Raw genomic sequence first — 17,532 nt, forward strand, 5'->3', positions numbered from 1 at the left:
CAAGAGAAAGAGAGGGGAAATTAGATATTTCACACCAGCAGTAGCCAAAGGGCAGGGAGGGAGCGGAGGGCAGAGAACGATTTCCTGACCCCAGCTGTGTTAATATCTCTGTTTCTTGATGGCAGCCCCGTGGCGCAGAGTGGTAAAGCAGCAGTACTGTGGTCTGAACTCTCTGCTCACGACCTGAGTTCAAATCTGGCGAAAGTGCAATTCAGGTAGCTGGCCCAAAGTTGACTCAGCCTTCCATCCTTCTGAGGTCTGTAAAATGAGTCCCCAGCTTGCTGGGGGGAAAGTGGAGATGACTGGGGAAGGCAACGGCAAACCACCCCATAAAAAGTCTGCCGTGAAGGAAGGAAGGGAGGGAGAAAAGCAAGGAAGGGAGGGAGGGAGAAAAGGAAGGAAGGAAGGCTGGCTGATGGGGGAGGGAGAGGTGGCAAGAAATTAACTTTAAATGCATTCTCCAAGCCTCTGGCTGGCTTGGCTTGCAGAAGTGATTTAAAGAGACAAATGCCTTCCCCAAGCTGGCCGATGGGGTGGTGGGAGCTTCGGCAGACACTCAATATGTGTGAAAGAGCCACATGGGGCTCCAGAGTCACATTTGGGCCACCATTGCTCTACGCTGTTCTCTGCTTGCCTAGCTCTCTCCTCCTCACCAAACTCTGCCTACTGGTCTAAATGGTGCTATGGTTTCCACTGTCACAAAATGTGTCGACGGCTACTACGTCAGAGAGCTTTGAAAATAGCTTTGGTAACTTTACAGCTAAGAGCCCCATGGCGTATCGTGGTAACGCTGCAGTACTGCAGTCCTAAGCTCTGCTCACGACCTGAGTTCGATCCCGGCGGAAGCTGGGTTCAGGTAGCCGGCTCAAGGTTGACTCAACCTTCCATCCTTCCGAGGTCGGTAAAATGAGTCCCCAGCTTGCTGGGGGGAAAGCGTAGATGACGGGGGAAGGCGATGGCAAACCACCCCGTAAAAAGTCTGCCGGAAACGACTGGTGCTTGCACAGGGGGACCACCCTGACCTTTTTAACTTTACAGCTAACAGCTGAGACGGCTGAAGGAGCCCTCCATGTTCGCAATCAGACTTGGGAACATCAGTCGGCCTTTGACCCAAGAACAGGGGAGGGGAGAGACGGCTTGGGAGTTTCTCCCCAGAGGGGCGTGTCGGAGAGATAAGATGCTGCCCGATAATGGTGGATCAGGCCAGGACTTGTCTTCTGTTCTCGTGGTCCAGCCAGCCTGGCGATTTATCCTTCCTCGAGAGCTGGAACCAGAACTTCTGGTTTGGCACCTGGGAGTTCCTGGGAAAACATCCCTCAGAGACTGCCGGGGTTGCCTCGAGCTCTGGCTTATCTGGATTTACCCGGAGCACCTGCTTTCCCACCAGGGCAGCCCAGGCCGTCTGAAAACATCAGAAAGAGAAACCCAAATAAATCCACGATGTTGAGCTTCCCCCCCGCCCTGGCAATGGGGTGCTTACTCCCAGGTATTCCGTGGTCAAGAGCTTCTCTCCGGACAGCTCTCCCTCCAGAGGGTCCAGGACTTCGTCCTTGTCCAGATCAGCTTCCATGCTGTTATGGTCCTGGAAGGGGAAAAAATGATGGTTACTAAGCAGAAAGAATCTTACTAAGAGAAGAATCTTGAGAGTCCCTTGGACTGCAAGAAGATCCAGTCAGTCAGTCCTGAGGGAGATCAACCCAGACTGTTCCCTGGAAGGTCAGACGCTGAAGCTGAAACTCAAAGACTTTGGCCACCAAATAAGAAGGGAGCACTCACTGGAGAAGACTCTTGAGAGTCCCTTGGACTGCAAGAAGATCCAGTCAGTCCTAAGGGAAATCAACCCAGACTGTTCCCTGGAAGGTCAAATGCTGAAGTTGAAGCTCAAATCCTTTGGCCACCCAATGAGAAGGGAGCACTCCCTGGAGAAGACTCTTGAGAGTCCCTTGGACTGCAAGAAGATCCAGTCAGTCAGTCCTAAGGGAAATCAACCCAGACTGTTCCCTGGAAGGTCAGATGCTGAAGCTCAAAGACTTTGGCCACCCAATGAGAAGGGAGCCCTTGCTGGAGAATGCTCTTGAGAGTCCCTTGGACTGCAAGAAGATCCAGTCAGTCAGTGCTAAGGGAAATCAACCCAGACTGTTCCCTGGAAGGTTAGATGCTGAAGCTGAAACTCAAACCCTTTGGCCACCCAAAGAGAAGGGAGCACTCGCCGGAGAAGATCCTGATGCTGGCAAAGACAGAAGACAAAAGACGAAGGGGACGGCAAAAGAGATGGCTGGACAGCGTTACTGATGTAACAAACACGAATTTGAGTAGGCTTTGGATGATGGTGGAAGACAGGAGTGCCTGGTGTGACTTTGTCCATGGGGTTGCAAAGAGTCAGACTCGACTGTGCGACTGAACAACAACAACAGGCAGAAAGTGAAGGAGGAGAGGGGGGAGAGAAGAAGAAGAAGTTGCCCAGATTTTTAGCTGGCATCAGATTAGAAAGCCTCCCAGGAAGGTGTTTTCACAGCTGTGTTGGTCTCCAGAAGAACAGCTAGGTTCTGACTAAGGGAGCTGTGAGTCTCAAAAAAATTCACACACAGGGACACCCCCAATCTGGGGCTACTGGACTCGAATCCAGCAGATCAGCAAGCAAGGCCCAGATTTTTTTTTTAAACTGGAAGCAGGTTTACAAAAGAACATATAATAATCTACTTAATCTTGTTATATTGACACAATATTAAACATAAATCTTTGCGTCTTTACTTCCTTTCCTTTTCTTTTTTTAATCATCCTTCTTATCGCTATGCTTTATTATGAAAGAAAGAAAAAAACCCTTTGCATTTTAATCCAGGATGGCCACAAGGGTCTATAAAGGATACATCGACCCCCTCTTCTCAAGGATTGAAAGAGGGGAAAAGACACACACACCCCACAAAACTCCGGGCAAAGTATGTAAAACAGGGGTGGCCAACGATAGCTCTCCAGATATTTTTTGCCTGCAACTCCCATCAGCCCCAGCCATTGGCCATGCTGGCTGGGGCTGATGGGAGTTGTAGGCAAAAAAAAAAAAAAAAAACAGCTGGAGAGCTACCGCTGGCCACCCCTGAAAAGTATGTGTGCTTGAAGACTCTTTAGCAATTGGAAAAAACTTGGATTCATTTTGAAGTTAGGACTTGTGTAAAAATATATATATATTTTTGGCCACTGTATGACACAAAGGGTTGGACTGGATGGGCCACTGGCCTGATCCAACATGGCTTCTCTTATGTTCTTATGTTAATAATTGAATATGTCTACTTGATTTATATTTGCTATTTATTCGTTTTTCTCTTCTGTAGCATTAAGCAGGTTGGAATGGCTTAGCATGTGGGTACGTTCCCCCATCGTTTATTATTTTATATATATATATATTTTAAATCCCAGCTTCTGTGTTACCTAGAAAAGCATCTTTTGCCCCCCCTCTCTATGCCTGCTCCCAGCAATGCCCGATTCTCCCCCCCCCACACACACAATGTGGTTATGCCACACTGTGGTTATTCCCTAGATTTGTGACACGACAGCTGATTATGTTGGTGTCATTGGTGCATGACAAAACCACACAACCACAAAACCAATACAAGTGGAAGGAACAGAGGCTACCAGGAGCTATCGGAGAGCCGGGTTGCCCAGCCTTTTCGAGCACTTTTGGGATTCTTGCCCTGCATGAGGGACACAACCACAAAATGGCAGCCCCCAAATGAGAGCCAGTTTGGGGTAGAGAGTCGGTTTGGTGTAGTGGTTAACTGTGCGGACTCTTATCTGGAAGAACTGAGTTTGATTCCCCACTCCTCCACTTGCAGCTGTTGGAATGGCCTTGGGTCAGCCATAGCTCTCTTATCTGGGAGAACCGGGTTTGATTCCCCACTCCTCCACTTGCACCTGTTGGAATGGCCTGGGGTCAACCATAGCTCTCTTATCTGGGAGAACCGGGTTTGATTCCCCACTCCTCCACTTGCAGCTGCTGGAATGGCCTTGGGTCAGCCATAGCTCTCTTATCTGGGAGAACCGGGTTGATTCCCCACTCCTCCACTTGCAGCTGCTGGAATGGCCTTGGGTCAGCCATAGCTCTCAGAGACCTTCTTCCCCTGTAGTGGTTAAGTGTCCAGACTCTTATCTGGGAGAACCGGGTTTGATTCCCCACTCCTCCACTTGCACCTGCTGGAATGGCCTTGGGTCAGCCAGAGCTCTCATAGACCTTCTTCCCCTGTAGTGGTTAAGTGTGCAGACTCTTATCTGGGAGAACCGGGTTTGATTCCCCACTCCTCCACTTGCAGCTGCTGGAATGGCCTTGGGTCAGCCAGAGCTCTCTTATCTGGGAGAACCGGGTTTGATTCCCCACTCCTCCACTTGCAGCTGCTGGAATGGCCTTGGGTCAGCCACAGCTCTCTTATCTGGGAGAACCGGGTTTGATTCCCCACTCTTCCACTTGCACCTGCTGGAATGGCCTTGGGTCAGCCAGAGCTCTCTTATCTGGGAGAACCGGGTTTGATTCCCCACTCCTCCACTTGCACCTGCTGGAATGGCCTTGGGACAGCCATAGCTCTCTTATCTGGGAGAACCGGGTTTGATTCCCCACTCCTCCACTTGCAGCTGCTGGAATGGCCTTGGGTCAGCCATAGCTCTCTTATCTGGGAGAACCGGGTTGATTCCCCACTCCTCCACTTGCAGCTGCTGGAATGGCCTTGGGTCAGCCAGAGCTCTCGTAGGAGTTGTCCTTGAGAGGGCAGCTGCTGGAAGAGCTCTCTCAGCCCCACCCACCTCACAGGGTGTCTGTTGTGAGGGGTAATGGAGATTGTGAGCCACTCTGAAATTTGCAGTGGAGGGCGGAATATAAATAAACAGGTTGCTTACCTGTAACTGATGATCTTCGAGTGGTCATCTGTGCAGTCACACACATGGGTCTTGCTGCAGGCAACGGATCCATACCTCGGAGTCTCCAATAGCTCGCCTAGAGCGTTTTTTTGTGCGCTCTCCCGCTCGCCCTGGTGAGCAGGCATCGACTGCACATGCCTGGAGCGAGCAGGAGGCGCCCCTCCCACTCAGTTTCTTCCAGCCGCTACTGACAGTCTACACAGGTAAAAACCAGAGCAGAAAAAGCCAGCAGAGGGGAAGGCTGGGTGGGCGTGTGTGACTGCACAGATGACCACTCGAAGATCATCAGTTACAGGTAAGCAACCCGTTTATCTTCATCGTGGTCTCTGTGCAGTCCCACACATGGGTGACAAGCAAGCTGAAAGTGAAAAAGGAAGGTGAGTGCTGGCAAGAAAAACACATTTCATACTTACAATGTATGCATGCACTCACCTGGGGTCATTTCAGTGGAAGAAGGACCTGAGGACTGCTTGGCCGAAGGAGGCGTCTCGTCTGGCACGAACGTCCAAAGCATAGTGGGAGACGAACGTGGATGGTGAGGACCATGATGCAGGACAGCAAACGTCCTCTAAGGAGACGCCCCCCAGGAAGGCCGAGGAGATCGAAACTGCTCTAGTCGAGTGAGCCTTAAGACCCTCAGGTAAAGGTTGGTTAGCAACTTCGTAGCACAACCTGATTGCAATGGATACCCACTTAGAGAGTCTCCGGGTAGAAATTTTGCAGCCTCTTTGAGGGTTGCCGTAGGCAACAAGCAAGTTAGGGTCCTTACGGAAAGGTTGTGTACGAGAGAGATAAAAGGACAAAGCTCTTCTGACATCGAGAGTGTGTAGAGCTCTTTGTCCAGAGTCTTTAGGATCAGGAAAAAACGTGGGCAACAAAGTAGGAGTTGAAAGATGAAATTTCAATACAACCTTGGGTAAGAAAGCAGGATCCGGTCTCAGGACCACCTTGTTCCTATGAAAGACCGTGTAAGGTGGATCAGAGCGGAAAGCACACAAGTCACTGGCCCGCTTGCCAGAAGTGAGAGCAACCAACAGGGCAGTCTTCCAAGAGAGAAGGCTAAGGTCCACAGTAGCCAGGGGTTCAAATGGGGGTTTCATAAGTTGTGCGAGAACTAACGACAAACTACAAACTGGAACAATCGGTTTGATAGGAGGATGAAGGTGCAACATGCACCTGAGGAATGATTTGGACAGTCTACGGGAGAAAACAGTCTGACCATCAATAGGCTTATGGAAGGCTGAGATGGCTGAAAGGTGAATCTTCAGGGAGGAATAGCTGAGACCCAAAACCTGTAGAGCCAGAAGGTATTCTAGGATCGAAGGGAGAGGTACAGATTCTGGATCAAGTTGTTGAGAAGTTGCAAAAGAGCAGAAATGCCTCCACTTGTATTGGTATGAGCACCTAGTAGAAGGTTTTCTGGCATTTAGGATAACTTCTGTGACTCCTGGTGGTAAAATCATGGCCAACTTCTCCATGCTGTAAGCCCCAGGATTTGGGGATTGTGGTGCCATACTTGGCCGTGATTCTGGGTGAGGAGGTCATCTGCCAAGGGAAGGCGACGGTAGGTTTGATTCAACATCTGAAGGAGTCTTGTGAACCACAGTTGCCGTGGCCACCGTGGCACTATCAGGATGCAATCTGTACCGTCCCGAACGATCTTGAGTAAGGATCAAGTGATTAGAGGAGTTGGAGAGAAAGGGTAGTGACGTGGGCCCCTACAAGTGTGAAGGAAAGCATCGTTGCCTCTCCTGGAGTAAAAGAGAGGACATTTGGAATTGTCCTTTGTCGCAAAGACATCTATCCATGGATGACCGAAGCATGCGAAGATGTGACGCAAGTAGCGTGGATTGAGGGACCATTTGGGGTTGTCTATGCGAATCCTGCTGAGGGAGTCAGCCAACACATTCTCTATTCCTGGCAGATGGATGGCAGTCAGGTAGATGTTGTTCTCGATGCACCACTCCCATAGGACTAAGGCTATGCAGCACAGATGTAGAGACCTGGTCCCGCCCTGTTTGTTCACATAAAAAACAGTGGCCATGTTGTCGGAGGTAATTTGAACATGTTGGTCAGCCACAGACGGGAGAAAAGACTGAAGAGCCCTGTGAACAGCAGTAAGTTCTAGGCAGTTTATATGCATGGTCCTCTCGGATGCAGTCCACAGACCCCTGACAGTCTTGTCCTCTAAGTGGGCTCCCCATCCCTACTTGGAGGCATCTGTAGTCACAATGACGGAAGGTGGGGGAAGGACAAAAGGCATTCCACAGAATAGATTGTTCGGTACAGCCTACCAGACAAGGGAGAGTTGAACCTCCTGAGGTACAGTGAGGAGAGTATTCTGTGGTTGTACGTGTGGATGGTAGGCACGAACAAACCAAAGCTGGAGCGGACGCATACGCAGCCTTGCGAAGTGAAGAACGGAGGTTGTTGCAGCCATGAGGCCCAGGAGACATTGGATGATGATGGCAAGCTGTGTTGGAGCACATAAGACCTCTTGGGCCAGAGACAGAATAGTATGAGCACGATCCTTGGGAAGATAGACGAGGTGAGAAGTACAAAGACGAGCACCTAAGAACTGCAGATCCTGTGTTGGGGTGAGGTGAGATTTGGTAGCATTCACACACGGGCCCAAGGAGGCGAGACGGGAGAGAGTTGTTTTGAGATTCTTCACCAATTGATGTGCTGTGGGAGCGATGAGCAGCCAGTCGTCTATGTACGGGAACACAGGAATGTTGCGAAGACGCAGAGCAGCTGCCACAACTGCCATGCATTTCGTGAACACCCTTAGGGCGGTAGACAGTCCGAACGGGAGGGATCGATACTGGAAGTGATGTTGTCCATGGCAAAGCGGAGATATTTGCGGTGCTGAGGTCTGATGGTTACGTGGAAATAGGCATCCTGGAGATCCAGGGAAGCCATCCAAGAATCCTGCGGGATCAGGGGGAGGATGGATTGGACAGAGATCATTCTGAATTTCTTGTAGACTATACGCTTGTTTAGCCTCCTGAGATCCAGAATGGGTCTCTTGCCCCCGTCCCTCTTGGGGACTAGGAAATATCGTGAGTAGAAGCCTGTCCCTTGATGTTGAAGGGGAACAGGTTCTATCGCATCTTTTTGGAGCAAGTCCAAAATCTCTTGTTTGAGATGAGGGGATAGTGGAGTGACGATGAAATGGTGATGGTGAGGTGGCAAAACGAACTAGATGGCATAACCTAGGCGGATTATGGTGAGCACCCAGGAGTCCATGGTGACTGAGGTCCAAGTTGGGTAGAAAGGGAAGAGTCGTGTGTGGTAGCGAGGAATCAGTTGTTGGGAAGGATACAGGGGGAGTCAAAGAGACTGCTTCGCTGGCTAGGCAGACTTCTTGGTCTGCTGAGAGCGTGGCCTCTGTTGGAAGGGTTGTTTCTGCTGAGGAGTCTTCCTTTTCCAATAGTCAGGTTGTTTAGGAGAGCGTTGACGCCTCTGAAAAGATGGTCTCCAGGGCTTAGGTCGGTTAAATTGTTGCGAGGCTGGCTGAGAGACCCCGAGGCATTTTGCCCTCTTGCGGCCATCATCTACTGACGTAAGGACTTCATCGGTGGAGGCATGAAAGAGGCCAAGGCCATCAAAGGAGAGATCTTCGATCTTCTGTTTTATGTCCGGTTGCAGATTTGTAGATCGAAGCCAAGCGTGTCGACGCAGTGCCACAGAAGAAGCAAAAACCCTAGAAGAGCAAGAAACAGCATGTCTGATAGAATTTATTTGCTGCTTGGAAACTCTTGAGAGCTCGGAGACTAAGCTGGATGCAACTTTCTGGGAGGTTTCGGGGAGAGAAGGAATAAGAGAGGTGAACTGGTTGGCAAGATTGAATGTGTAGGCAGAGAAATAAGCCAGGTAGTTGTTAACTTTAGAATTGGTAGAAGCAAGATTGTAGATTTCGCGAGCCAGGGTGTCCAATTTTTGGCCCTCATGATCAGGAGGTGTAGGGTGTCTAGAGGGTTTTGCTTTGGTCGCAGAGTGCACTATGATAGAATTTGGAGCAGGGTGTGAAGCCAAAAATTTGGACTCTGGAGCATGTACCCTGTATAGGGAATTGAAGCGCTTCGAGGTAGGTAGAATGGAAGCAGGTTTGTCCCAGGCCCCACGAAGCCCCTCCAAGTGCACTGGCAGCATGGGCAGGAGAGACCCTGGTGGGAAATCAGCCTGAACCAAATCGTGGACCACATCAGAAACTTTGGGTGAGTCCGAAGGAAGAGTGACAATTCAAGGCATCAGCCATGGTGATCAGTTTGAGGTAAGCCTTGGAACCGTCAGATGGAGAGAGACGGGTTGGATGTGCAGAATCAGAGCCAGGAGATCGAGGAGGGTCCTCAGAGTCAGAGGAGCCAGAATTGTCCCCGTCGGATTCAGATTCCTCAGGTTCTGGTGGAGGAGATACAGGCTTGGCAGGTGCAGATGTGGATGCAGGGTCTTGTGTCGGCAAGGCAGTCAAAGTCGTTGTCGGTGCTGAAGTCCTAGTCGGTGCCAAAGATATAGTGGCGCAGGCTGTAACATGGGTTCAAAGCAAATAAGACTCACAGTACCAAAGAGGTTCACGGCTCGGGAAGAGCGATAATCCAGGTCTCGGGTTCGAGAAGGCTCATGGTACTGAGGCGATTCGAAGTCACGGAGTCGATACTTCACGGTCTCTGTGGGACACAACCTCTAGATCACGGTACCGAGAGAGTCGGAAAGCTTCCTCCGAGGGGGAACGAGAGTAGCGATGGTAGATACGACGGTGTCTGGGAGAAGGTGACCTGGAGAATGAGGAGTATTCATAGTGACCCCTGTGGTAGTGATCTCGGGGTTCTCAGTAGACTGGAGAGCGTGATCAGAGATCATGACGTCAAACCAGTGAGTGAGAGCGGACATGTTGGGTAGAAACCTGCGTCGAAGACTCTCGGTATAGAGGGAAAACTCCAAAGTCGCGAAAAGATCCTGCCTGAAGCAGAGACTGATAATGCTCTTGATGGGAAGTCAGAGGATCCGAACGCAGGTCGGGTTCGAGGATGTCAAACGGCATCACACTATGGACCGAGGGCGAACGAGATCGAACAGGGATGACCTCGACTGGAGCTGGAGAGCGGTGAGATGAGGAATGTCGGAAATGACGTCAGAAGACACCAAAAGCTCTGGTGGAACTAGAGCTTGGATCGGAGCCGAGTGGGTAGAAACCGATGTCATGGCTGTTGAAAGAGTAGTCGAAGTGGTTGCCCTCAGAGAAGTTGTCGGATTTGACCTTGTCGGATTGCGAGATTTCTTCAAAGCCGAGACCGAAGGATCAGAGTGGTGAGACTTCTTCGAAGACTTACGGCCGGTGTCGGAGTGCTTGGATGCTCTCTTGTTGGACTTATGCTTCTTAAGAGGTTGAGGAGCAGCCGATGAAGCCGAATCTTCCGCTCGGGTTGGCGGAGGCGGCAAATCAGAACTGGGCATGGCCCAGAGAGATTTTTTGAGCAGGAAACTTTGAAATCTAGCCACTCGATTTTTTCGCGCCTGTTTACCGAAGTTGGCGCAGTGTGGGCAAGTATCGACCCGATGAGCTTCACCCAAGCAAAAAAGACAGTAAGAGTGTACGTCTGAAGTAGGAATTTTAGATCCACACCTCCAACACTTTTTGAAAGTAATTTTCCCTTCCATACGCTCCGGACAAGGGAGGGGAAGGGAGGGGAGAAAAGAGAGGGAAAGGACGAAAAAGAGAGTAGAATGGAGATAAAGAGAAAAGGTGAATACAATACCAAACAGGAGAAAACGAGCTGAGGAGAAGGGAACGCAGCAAGGTAGGTGTTGTCCAGGCGGCAGAAAGGAAGAAACTGAGTGGGAGGGGTACCTCCTGCTCACTCCAGGCATGCGCAGTCGAGGCCTGCTCCCCAGGGCGAATGGGAGAGCGCGCCAAAAAACACTCTAGGCGAGCTGTTGGAGACTCCGAGGTATGGAACCGTTGCCTGAGGCAAGACCCATGTGTGGGACTGCACAGAGGCCATGATGAAGATCCATCATCTATCATCACCCATTATCCATCCATCCTCCCCCTCCTCTCCTTCCGAGGCTTACTCACAGGTTTTAGCCTCCGGCTCACACATTTCTGTTTTACCTCAGGAAGGATGGCACCAGAGCAATGTTCCCTCTAAGCTGAGTTAGTGTGAGCTGGCTCACAGGTTTTCAGCCTCTGGCTCACACATTTCTGTTTTACCTCAGGAAGGATGGCCCAAGAGCAATGTTCCCTCTCAGCTGAGTTAATGTGAGCTGGCTCACAGGTTTTTAGCCTCCGGCTCACACACTTCTGTTTTGCCTCAGGAAGGATGGCCCCAGAGCAATGTTCCCTCTAAGCTGAGTTAATGTGAGCTGGCTCACAGGTTTTTAGCCTCTGGCTCACACACTTCTGTTTTGCCTCAGGAAGGATGGCCCCAAAGCAGTTCCCTCTAAGCTGAGTTAGTGTGAGCTGGCTCACAGGTTTTTAGCCTCTGGCTCACACATTTCTGTTTTGCCTCAGGAAGGATGACCCCAGAGCAATGTTCCCTCTAAGCTGAGTTAGTGTGAGCTGGCTCACAGGTTTTTAGTATCCGGCTCACACACTTCTGTTTTGCCTCAGGAAGAATGGCCCCAAAGCAATGTTCCCTCTAAGCTGAGTTAGTGTGAGCTGGCTCACAGGTTTTCAGCCTCTGGCTCACACATTTCTGTTTTGCCTCAGGAAGGATGGCCCCAGAGCAATGTTCCCTCTAAGCTGAGTTAGTGTGAGCTGGCTCACAGGTTTTTAGTATCCGGCTCACACATTTCTGTTTTACCTCAGGAAGGATGGCCCCAAAGCAATGTTCCCTCTAAACTGAGTTAGTGTGAGCTGGCTCACAGGTTTTTAGCCTCCTGCTCACACATTTCTGTTTTACCTCAAGACGGATGGCCCCAAAGCAATGTTCCCTCTAAGCTGAGTTAGTGTGAGCTGGCTCACAGGTTTTTAGCCTCCGGCTCACACATTTCTGTTTTACCTCAGGAAAAATGGCCCCAGAGCAAACTAATTTATGCAGTCGCTCACATCTTTATTGCCAGTAGTTCACCAAGTAGAATTTTTGCTCACAAGACTCCACAGCTTAGAAGGAACATTGCTGGCAGCATATTTCGACACACAAAATACTGTAATAGGCGTTGTGTTCATTCTCCGATCCCTCAAACGCCAGAGAGGACCCTTGTGAGAATCCCTAACTAGGCAAAACTGAATTATTCAAGAAGATTTTTCTATGCGGGCAATAGAGTTGCACTGTAGTAAATGATGCTATTTCCGTCTGTGCCCAAGTGTCACGGGCAGAAGTTCATCCCTTCCTGGATGAATGTCCCGAGACACACTCTAAAAGCCAGGGGGGGTGGAAACGGCCTGGTTTCAGGGTCCTTCCCGCATTGTCGGGGACTTCCTCCAACAGGCAAGACAGGTGTCCTCAGTTTGCACAGTTCCGCCTCACTGAGGCCAAGTAACTCCTTCCTGCATTCCGAAAGTTGAGCCTTTTAGATGAGTCAACTAATGTTTATTTGCTCTTTAAAAAAGGAAGCCGTATCCTGTTAAGAACCTGCGAAATGATCCCGGTGCCATTGAGAAACAGAACTCACGCAAACCGCATTTTCTAACAGGCAGGGTGCACCACGCCGCTGGAGGAGTCGGCCTTTCGTGAAAAATCACACAGCCGTCCTCATTTTAAAATTTGGTTCCCGCTTGCCCCCAGTCACTGGGAGAGACACGTTGAAGGATGAGGAGGGGGGCTCCACTCGGAATCATCTTTTGTAGCCCAAAAACATTAGCAAAGTCTCCGGCCAGTGGTTCAGGGACGGATCCCACGGATCATACGCAGAGTGTGAAGCTGCCTTAAACTGAATCAGTCCCACAGTTCATCAAGGTCACTCTTGTCTACTCAGACTGGCAGGGGCTCTTCAGGGGCCTCGGAGAGTCAGTTTGGTGTAGTGGTTAAGTGTGTAGATGTAGACTCTTATCTGGGAGAACCGGGTTTGATTCCACCCTCCTCCACTTGCACCTGCTGGAATGGCCTTGGGTCAGCCGTAGCTCTGGCAGAGGTTGTCCTTGAAAGGGCAGCTGCTGTGAGAGCCCTCTCCAGCCCCACCCACCTCACAGGGTGTCTGTTGTGGGGGAGGAAGGGGAAGGAGATTTTGAGCGGCTTTGAGACTCTTCGGAGTGGAGGGCGGGATATAAATCCAATATCTTCATCTACCTCACAGGGTGTCTGTTGTGGAAGAGGAAGGGAAAGGAGATTTTGAGCCGCTCTGAGACTCTTCAGAGTGGAGGGCGGGATAAAATCCAGTAGCTTCATCTACCTCACAGGGTGTCTGTTGTGGGGGGGGGAAGGGAAAGGAGATTGTGAGCCGCTCTGAGACTCTTCGGAGTGGAGGGCGGGATATGAATCCAATATCTTCATCTACCTCACAGGGTGTGTGTTGTGGGGGAGGAAGGTAAAGGAGATTGTGAGCCGCTCTGAGACTCTTCGGAGTGGAGGGCGGGATATAAATCCAATATCTTCATCTACCTCACAGGGTGTCTGTTGTGGGGGAGGAAGGTAAAGGAGATTGTGAGCTGCTCTGAGACTCTTCAGAGTGGAGGGCGGGATATAAATCCAATTTCTTCTTCTTCTTCTCGGGAACAAGGTCCTTCACATCACTTGCTATCTACCTGGGAAGGAAAGTAGTATGTCATAGCCCGACCTTGCCTAAGCAGGATTGGTACTTGAGTGGGTGACCACCAAGGACGACTCTGCGGAGGAAGCTAATGGCAAACCATCTCTGTTTCTCACTTGCCTTGAAAGTCCTTTTGCCAGGGGTCACTATAAGCCAGTTTCAAAGTCCATTTCAAAGTGCTGGTATTGACCTTTAAAGTCCTGTACGGCAGAGGACCCGCCTATCTGTGGGGCCGCCTCTCCCCATATGTTCCCCAGAGAGCACTGCGTTCGGGAGCTCAAAATCTGCTATCCATCCCTGGACCAAGGGAGGCCAGATGAAGCTCTGCACAGGCCAGGGCCTTCTCAGTGGCGGCACCAATGCTCTGGAACGCTCTCCCAGAGGCCGTAAGAGCCCTGCGGGATCTCTCCCGATTCCGCAGGGTCTGTAAAACTGAACTTTTTCCGACAGGCCTATAATAACTAAGAGGGAGAAGGCTGCTGCCGCTCTATGCTGCTGAGCGGTACCATCAGAAGGACCGCTAGCAGATAAACAAGAAGGATGACAACTTGTCAGAGTATTAAAGAGAACTGTTTCAAGATGATGTATAGGTGGTATATGACTCCATAAAAGCTGGCTAGGATGAGTAAGAAGATGTCGGATAGATGTTGGAAATGTAGAAAACACGAAGGTTCTTTCTTTCACATGTGGTGGACTTATGAAAAAGCGACAGAATTTTGGAAGATGATACAACAAGAAATCTCCAAAATTTTGGGTTATGACTTTAAGAAAACTGCGGAGACTTTCTTGCTTGGATTACAATTAGAAAAATTTCCAAAGGAAGACAGGACTTTAATTTGGTACTTGCTCTCAGCTGCTAGGACATTGTATGCGCAGCTGTGGAAACAGGGAAAAATACCAGAGAAATGGGACTGGATTGTGAAAGTTTTTATCGTGGAGTGAGATGGACAAATTAACTGAAACTTTAAGAGACTGTGATTTAGATATATTCAAAAAGGAGTGGAAGAAATTTAAAGGATATATGGAGAAAGAGTGGAATGTAAAAAGACATTGGACAATTTTTTAGTATTAATGAGAAAAATATTGAACTTTGATTGGTTAGCGGTACCTTTATAATTGAATTTAAATTTATAACTTCGGGGAAGTCAAATATTGGAGGGGGGCGGTTGAAATATCATATGGGTTAGTATAGAAAAGAGACAATTAAGTATTGTAACCATATGTTATTAATAAATTGTTAAAACAAGAATGACGACATCCATACAATCTGTTCCGCCTATGTCAAAATTCTTGTATAGCACCAAATGTTTAGTTTAAATTGTCATTTGTTCCAAGTTTTATTGTTTTTTAAGATTGCAACTGAAACTGGTTAGCTGCCCTGAGCCCTTTTGACTCGTTAGCTGCCCCGAGCCCGCTTGCAGAGCGGGTGGAATACAAATCGAAGGTAAAACAAATCAATAAATTAGCTAAGCAGGGTCAGGACTTGGAAGGGGGACCACCAAGGAAGGCTCTGCAGAGGGAGGCAACGGCAAACCGCTTCGGCTTCTCCCTTGCCTTGAAAGCCCCTTCCTCAGGGAAGCAAAGCAGGCTCGGTGCTTGGATGGGAGACCACCAAGGAAGGCTCTGCAGAGGGAGGCAATGGCCAACCATCACTGCTTCTCGCTTGCCTTGAAAGCCCTTTGCCGGGGTCACTATAAGCCCGAAGCTAGGGAGGGTCAGCACTTGGATGGGAGACTACCAAGGAAGGCTCTGCAGAAGAAGGCAATGGCCAATCATCTCTGCTTCCCCTTGTCTTGAAAGCCCCCTCGCTGGGGCCACCGTAAGTCAGCTGCAACCTGATGGCACTTCATACACACGCTATCTACCTGGTCCTTTGAATGGGAGATGCTGGGAATTGAACCCTGGGCTGTCCGCCTGCAAAGCAGAGGCTCTTCCACTGAGCCACAGCCTCCCCACTGGCTAATAGTGGCAGTTTCTCCAGGGCAAAGAGCTTTCTTGTTATGCAAGACCCTGAGCATAGAAGGCTGTTACCAGAATGCACTCCCCCCCTCAAGATTCCCTCCCGTAATAGTCACCTGTCTAGATCAGTGATTCCCAAGTCAATGGGACCAAGTCTGACCTAAAGCATAAGAATATAAGAGAAGCCAACGGCCCATCCAGTCCGACACTCTGGGTCACACAGCGACCCAAAAAACCCAGGTGCCATCAGGAGGTCCATCAGTGGGGCCGGGACACTAGAAGCCCTCCCACTGTTGCCCGCCCCCCACCACAAACACCAAGAATAAAGAGCATCACTGCCCCAGACAGAGTTCCAACAATACACTGTGGCTAATAGCCACTGATGGACCTCTGCTCCAGATGTTTATCCAATCCCCTCTTGAAGCTGGCTATGCTTCTAGCCGCCGTCACCTCCTGTGGCAGTGAATTCCACATGTTAATCACCCTTTTGGTGAAGAAGTACTTCCTTCTATCCGTTTTAACCTGACTGCTCAGCAATTTCATCGAATGCCCACGAATTCTCGTATTGTGAGAAAGGGAGAAAAGTACTTCTTTCTCTACTTTCTCCATCCCATGCATTATCTTGTAAACCTCTATCATGTCGCCCCTCAGTCGACGTTTCTCCAAGCTAAAGAGTCCCAAGCGTTTTAACCTTTCTTCATAGGGAAAGCGTTCCAACCCCTTTAATCATTCTAGTTGCCCTTTTCTGCACTTTTTCTAATGCTGGAATATCGTTTTTGAGGTGCGGCGACCAGAATCGTACGCAGTACTCTAAATGAGGCCGCACCAACTAAAATGACCATCCTGAGGCTATCGTATTTTGGTCACATTACGTGAAGACGAGAGTCACTGGGAAAAGACCATCACGCCAGGAAAAGCGGAAGGCAACAGGAAAAGAGGAAGGCCCAACGGGCGATGGATGGACTCCGTCAAGGAAGCCACAAAGGCCCTCGGTTTTCCAAGACTTGAGCAAGGCTATTGAACGCCAGGATGTTTTGGAGGACATGAATTCATAGGGCAAAGTTTGAGTCTAACGGCACCTTTAAGAACGACGAAGTTGGGGAGGGGCTGTGGCTCAGTGGCAGAGCATCTGCTTGGCAAGCAAAAGGTCCCAGGTTCAATCCCCGGCATCTCCAGTTAAAAGGACCAGGCAGGAGGTGATGGGAAAGACCTCAGCCTGAGACCCTGGAGAGACATAGACAGGAGCTGTGGCTCAGTGGCAGAGATTCTGTTTGACACACATAAGGTCCTAGGTTCAATCCCTGGTATCTCCAGTTAAAAATGACCAGGCAGGAGGTGATGGGAAAGACCTCAGCCTGAGACCCTGGAGAGCTAAGGATGGGGGGCTGTGGCTCAGTGGTAGAGCATCTGTTTGGCATGCAGAAAGTCCCAGGTTCAATCCCCGGCATCTCCAGTTAAAAGGAACCAGGCAGAAGGTGATGGGAAAGACCTCAGCCTAAGACCCTGGAGAGCCATGAAGTGGGGCTGTAGCTCAGTGGCAGAGTGTCTGCTTGGCACGCAGAAGGTCCCAGGTTCAATCCCCGGCATCTCCAGTTAAAAGGAACCAGGCAGGAGGTGATGGGAAAGACCTCAGCCTAAGACCCTGGAGAGTTAAAAGGACTATGCAGGAGTTGATGGGAAAGACCTCAGCCTGAGACCCTGGAGAGCCATGAAATGGGGCTGTAGCTCAGTGGCAGAGTGTCTGCTTGGCACGCAGAAGGTCCCAGGTTCAATCCCCGGCATCTCCAACTAAAAAGGGTCCAGGCAAATAGGTGTGAAAAAAACCTCAGCTTGAGACCCTGGAGAGCCGCTGCCAGTCTGAGTAGACAATACTGACTTTGATGGACTGAGGGTCTGATTCACTAGAAGGCAGCTTCGTATGTTCCAAGTATGCTCAGGTGTCTATGAACTCACGAATTACTGTAAGTCGGAAGTAACACCCAC

General features: G+C 49.9%; 1 protein-coding gene across 1 annotated transcript in view; it reads right to left on the reverse strand.

Annotated features, from left to right (window-relative positions):
- Positions 1 to 17,532, reverse strand: part of ARMC9 (armadillo repeat containing 9) — a 231,135-nt gene that overhangs the window by 59,816 nt on the left and 153,787 nt on the right. Inside the window, exon 20 of the mRNA XM_060242830.1 lies at positions 1,481 to 1,582. Within this exon, the coding sequence (XP_060098813.1) occupies positions 1,481 to 1,582 (102 nt within the window). The remainder of the gene's footprint in view (positions 1 to 1,480; positions 1,583 to 17,532) is intronic.

The sequence above is a fragment of the Heteronotia binoei genome, chromosome 6 (genome assembly GCF_032191835.1).
Source record: "Heteronotia binoei isolate CCM8104 ecotype False Entrance Well chromosome 6, APGP_CSIRO_Hbin_v1, whole genome shotgun sequence".
Classification (NCBI taxonomy): Eukaryota; Metazoa; Chordata; class Lepidosauria; order Squamata; family Gekkonidae; genus Heteronotia; species Heteronotia binoei.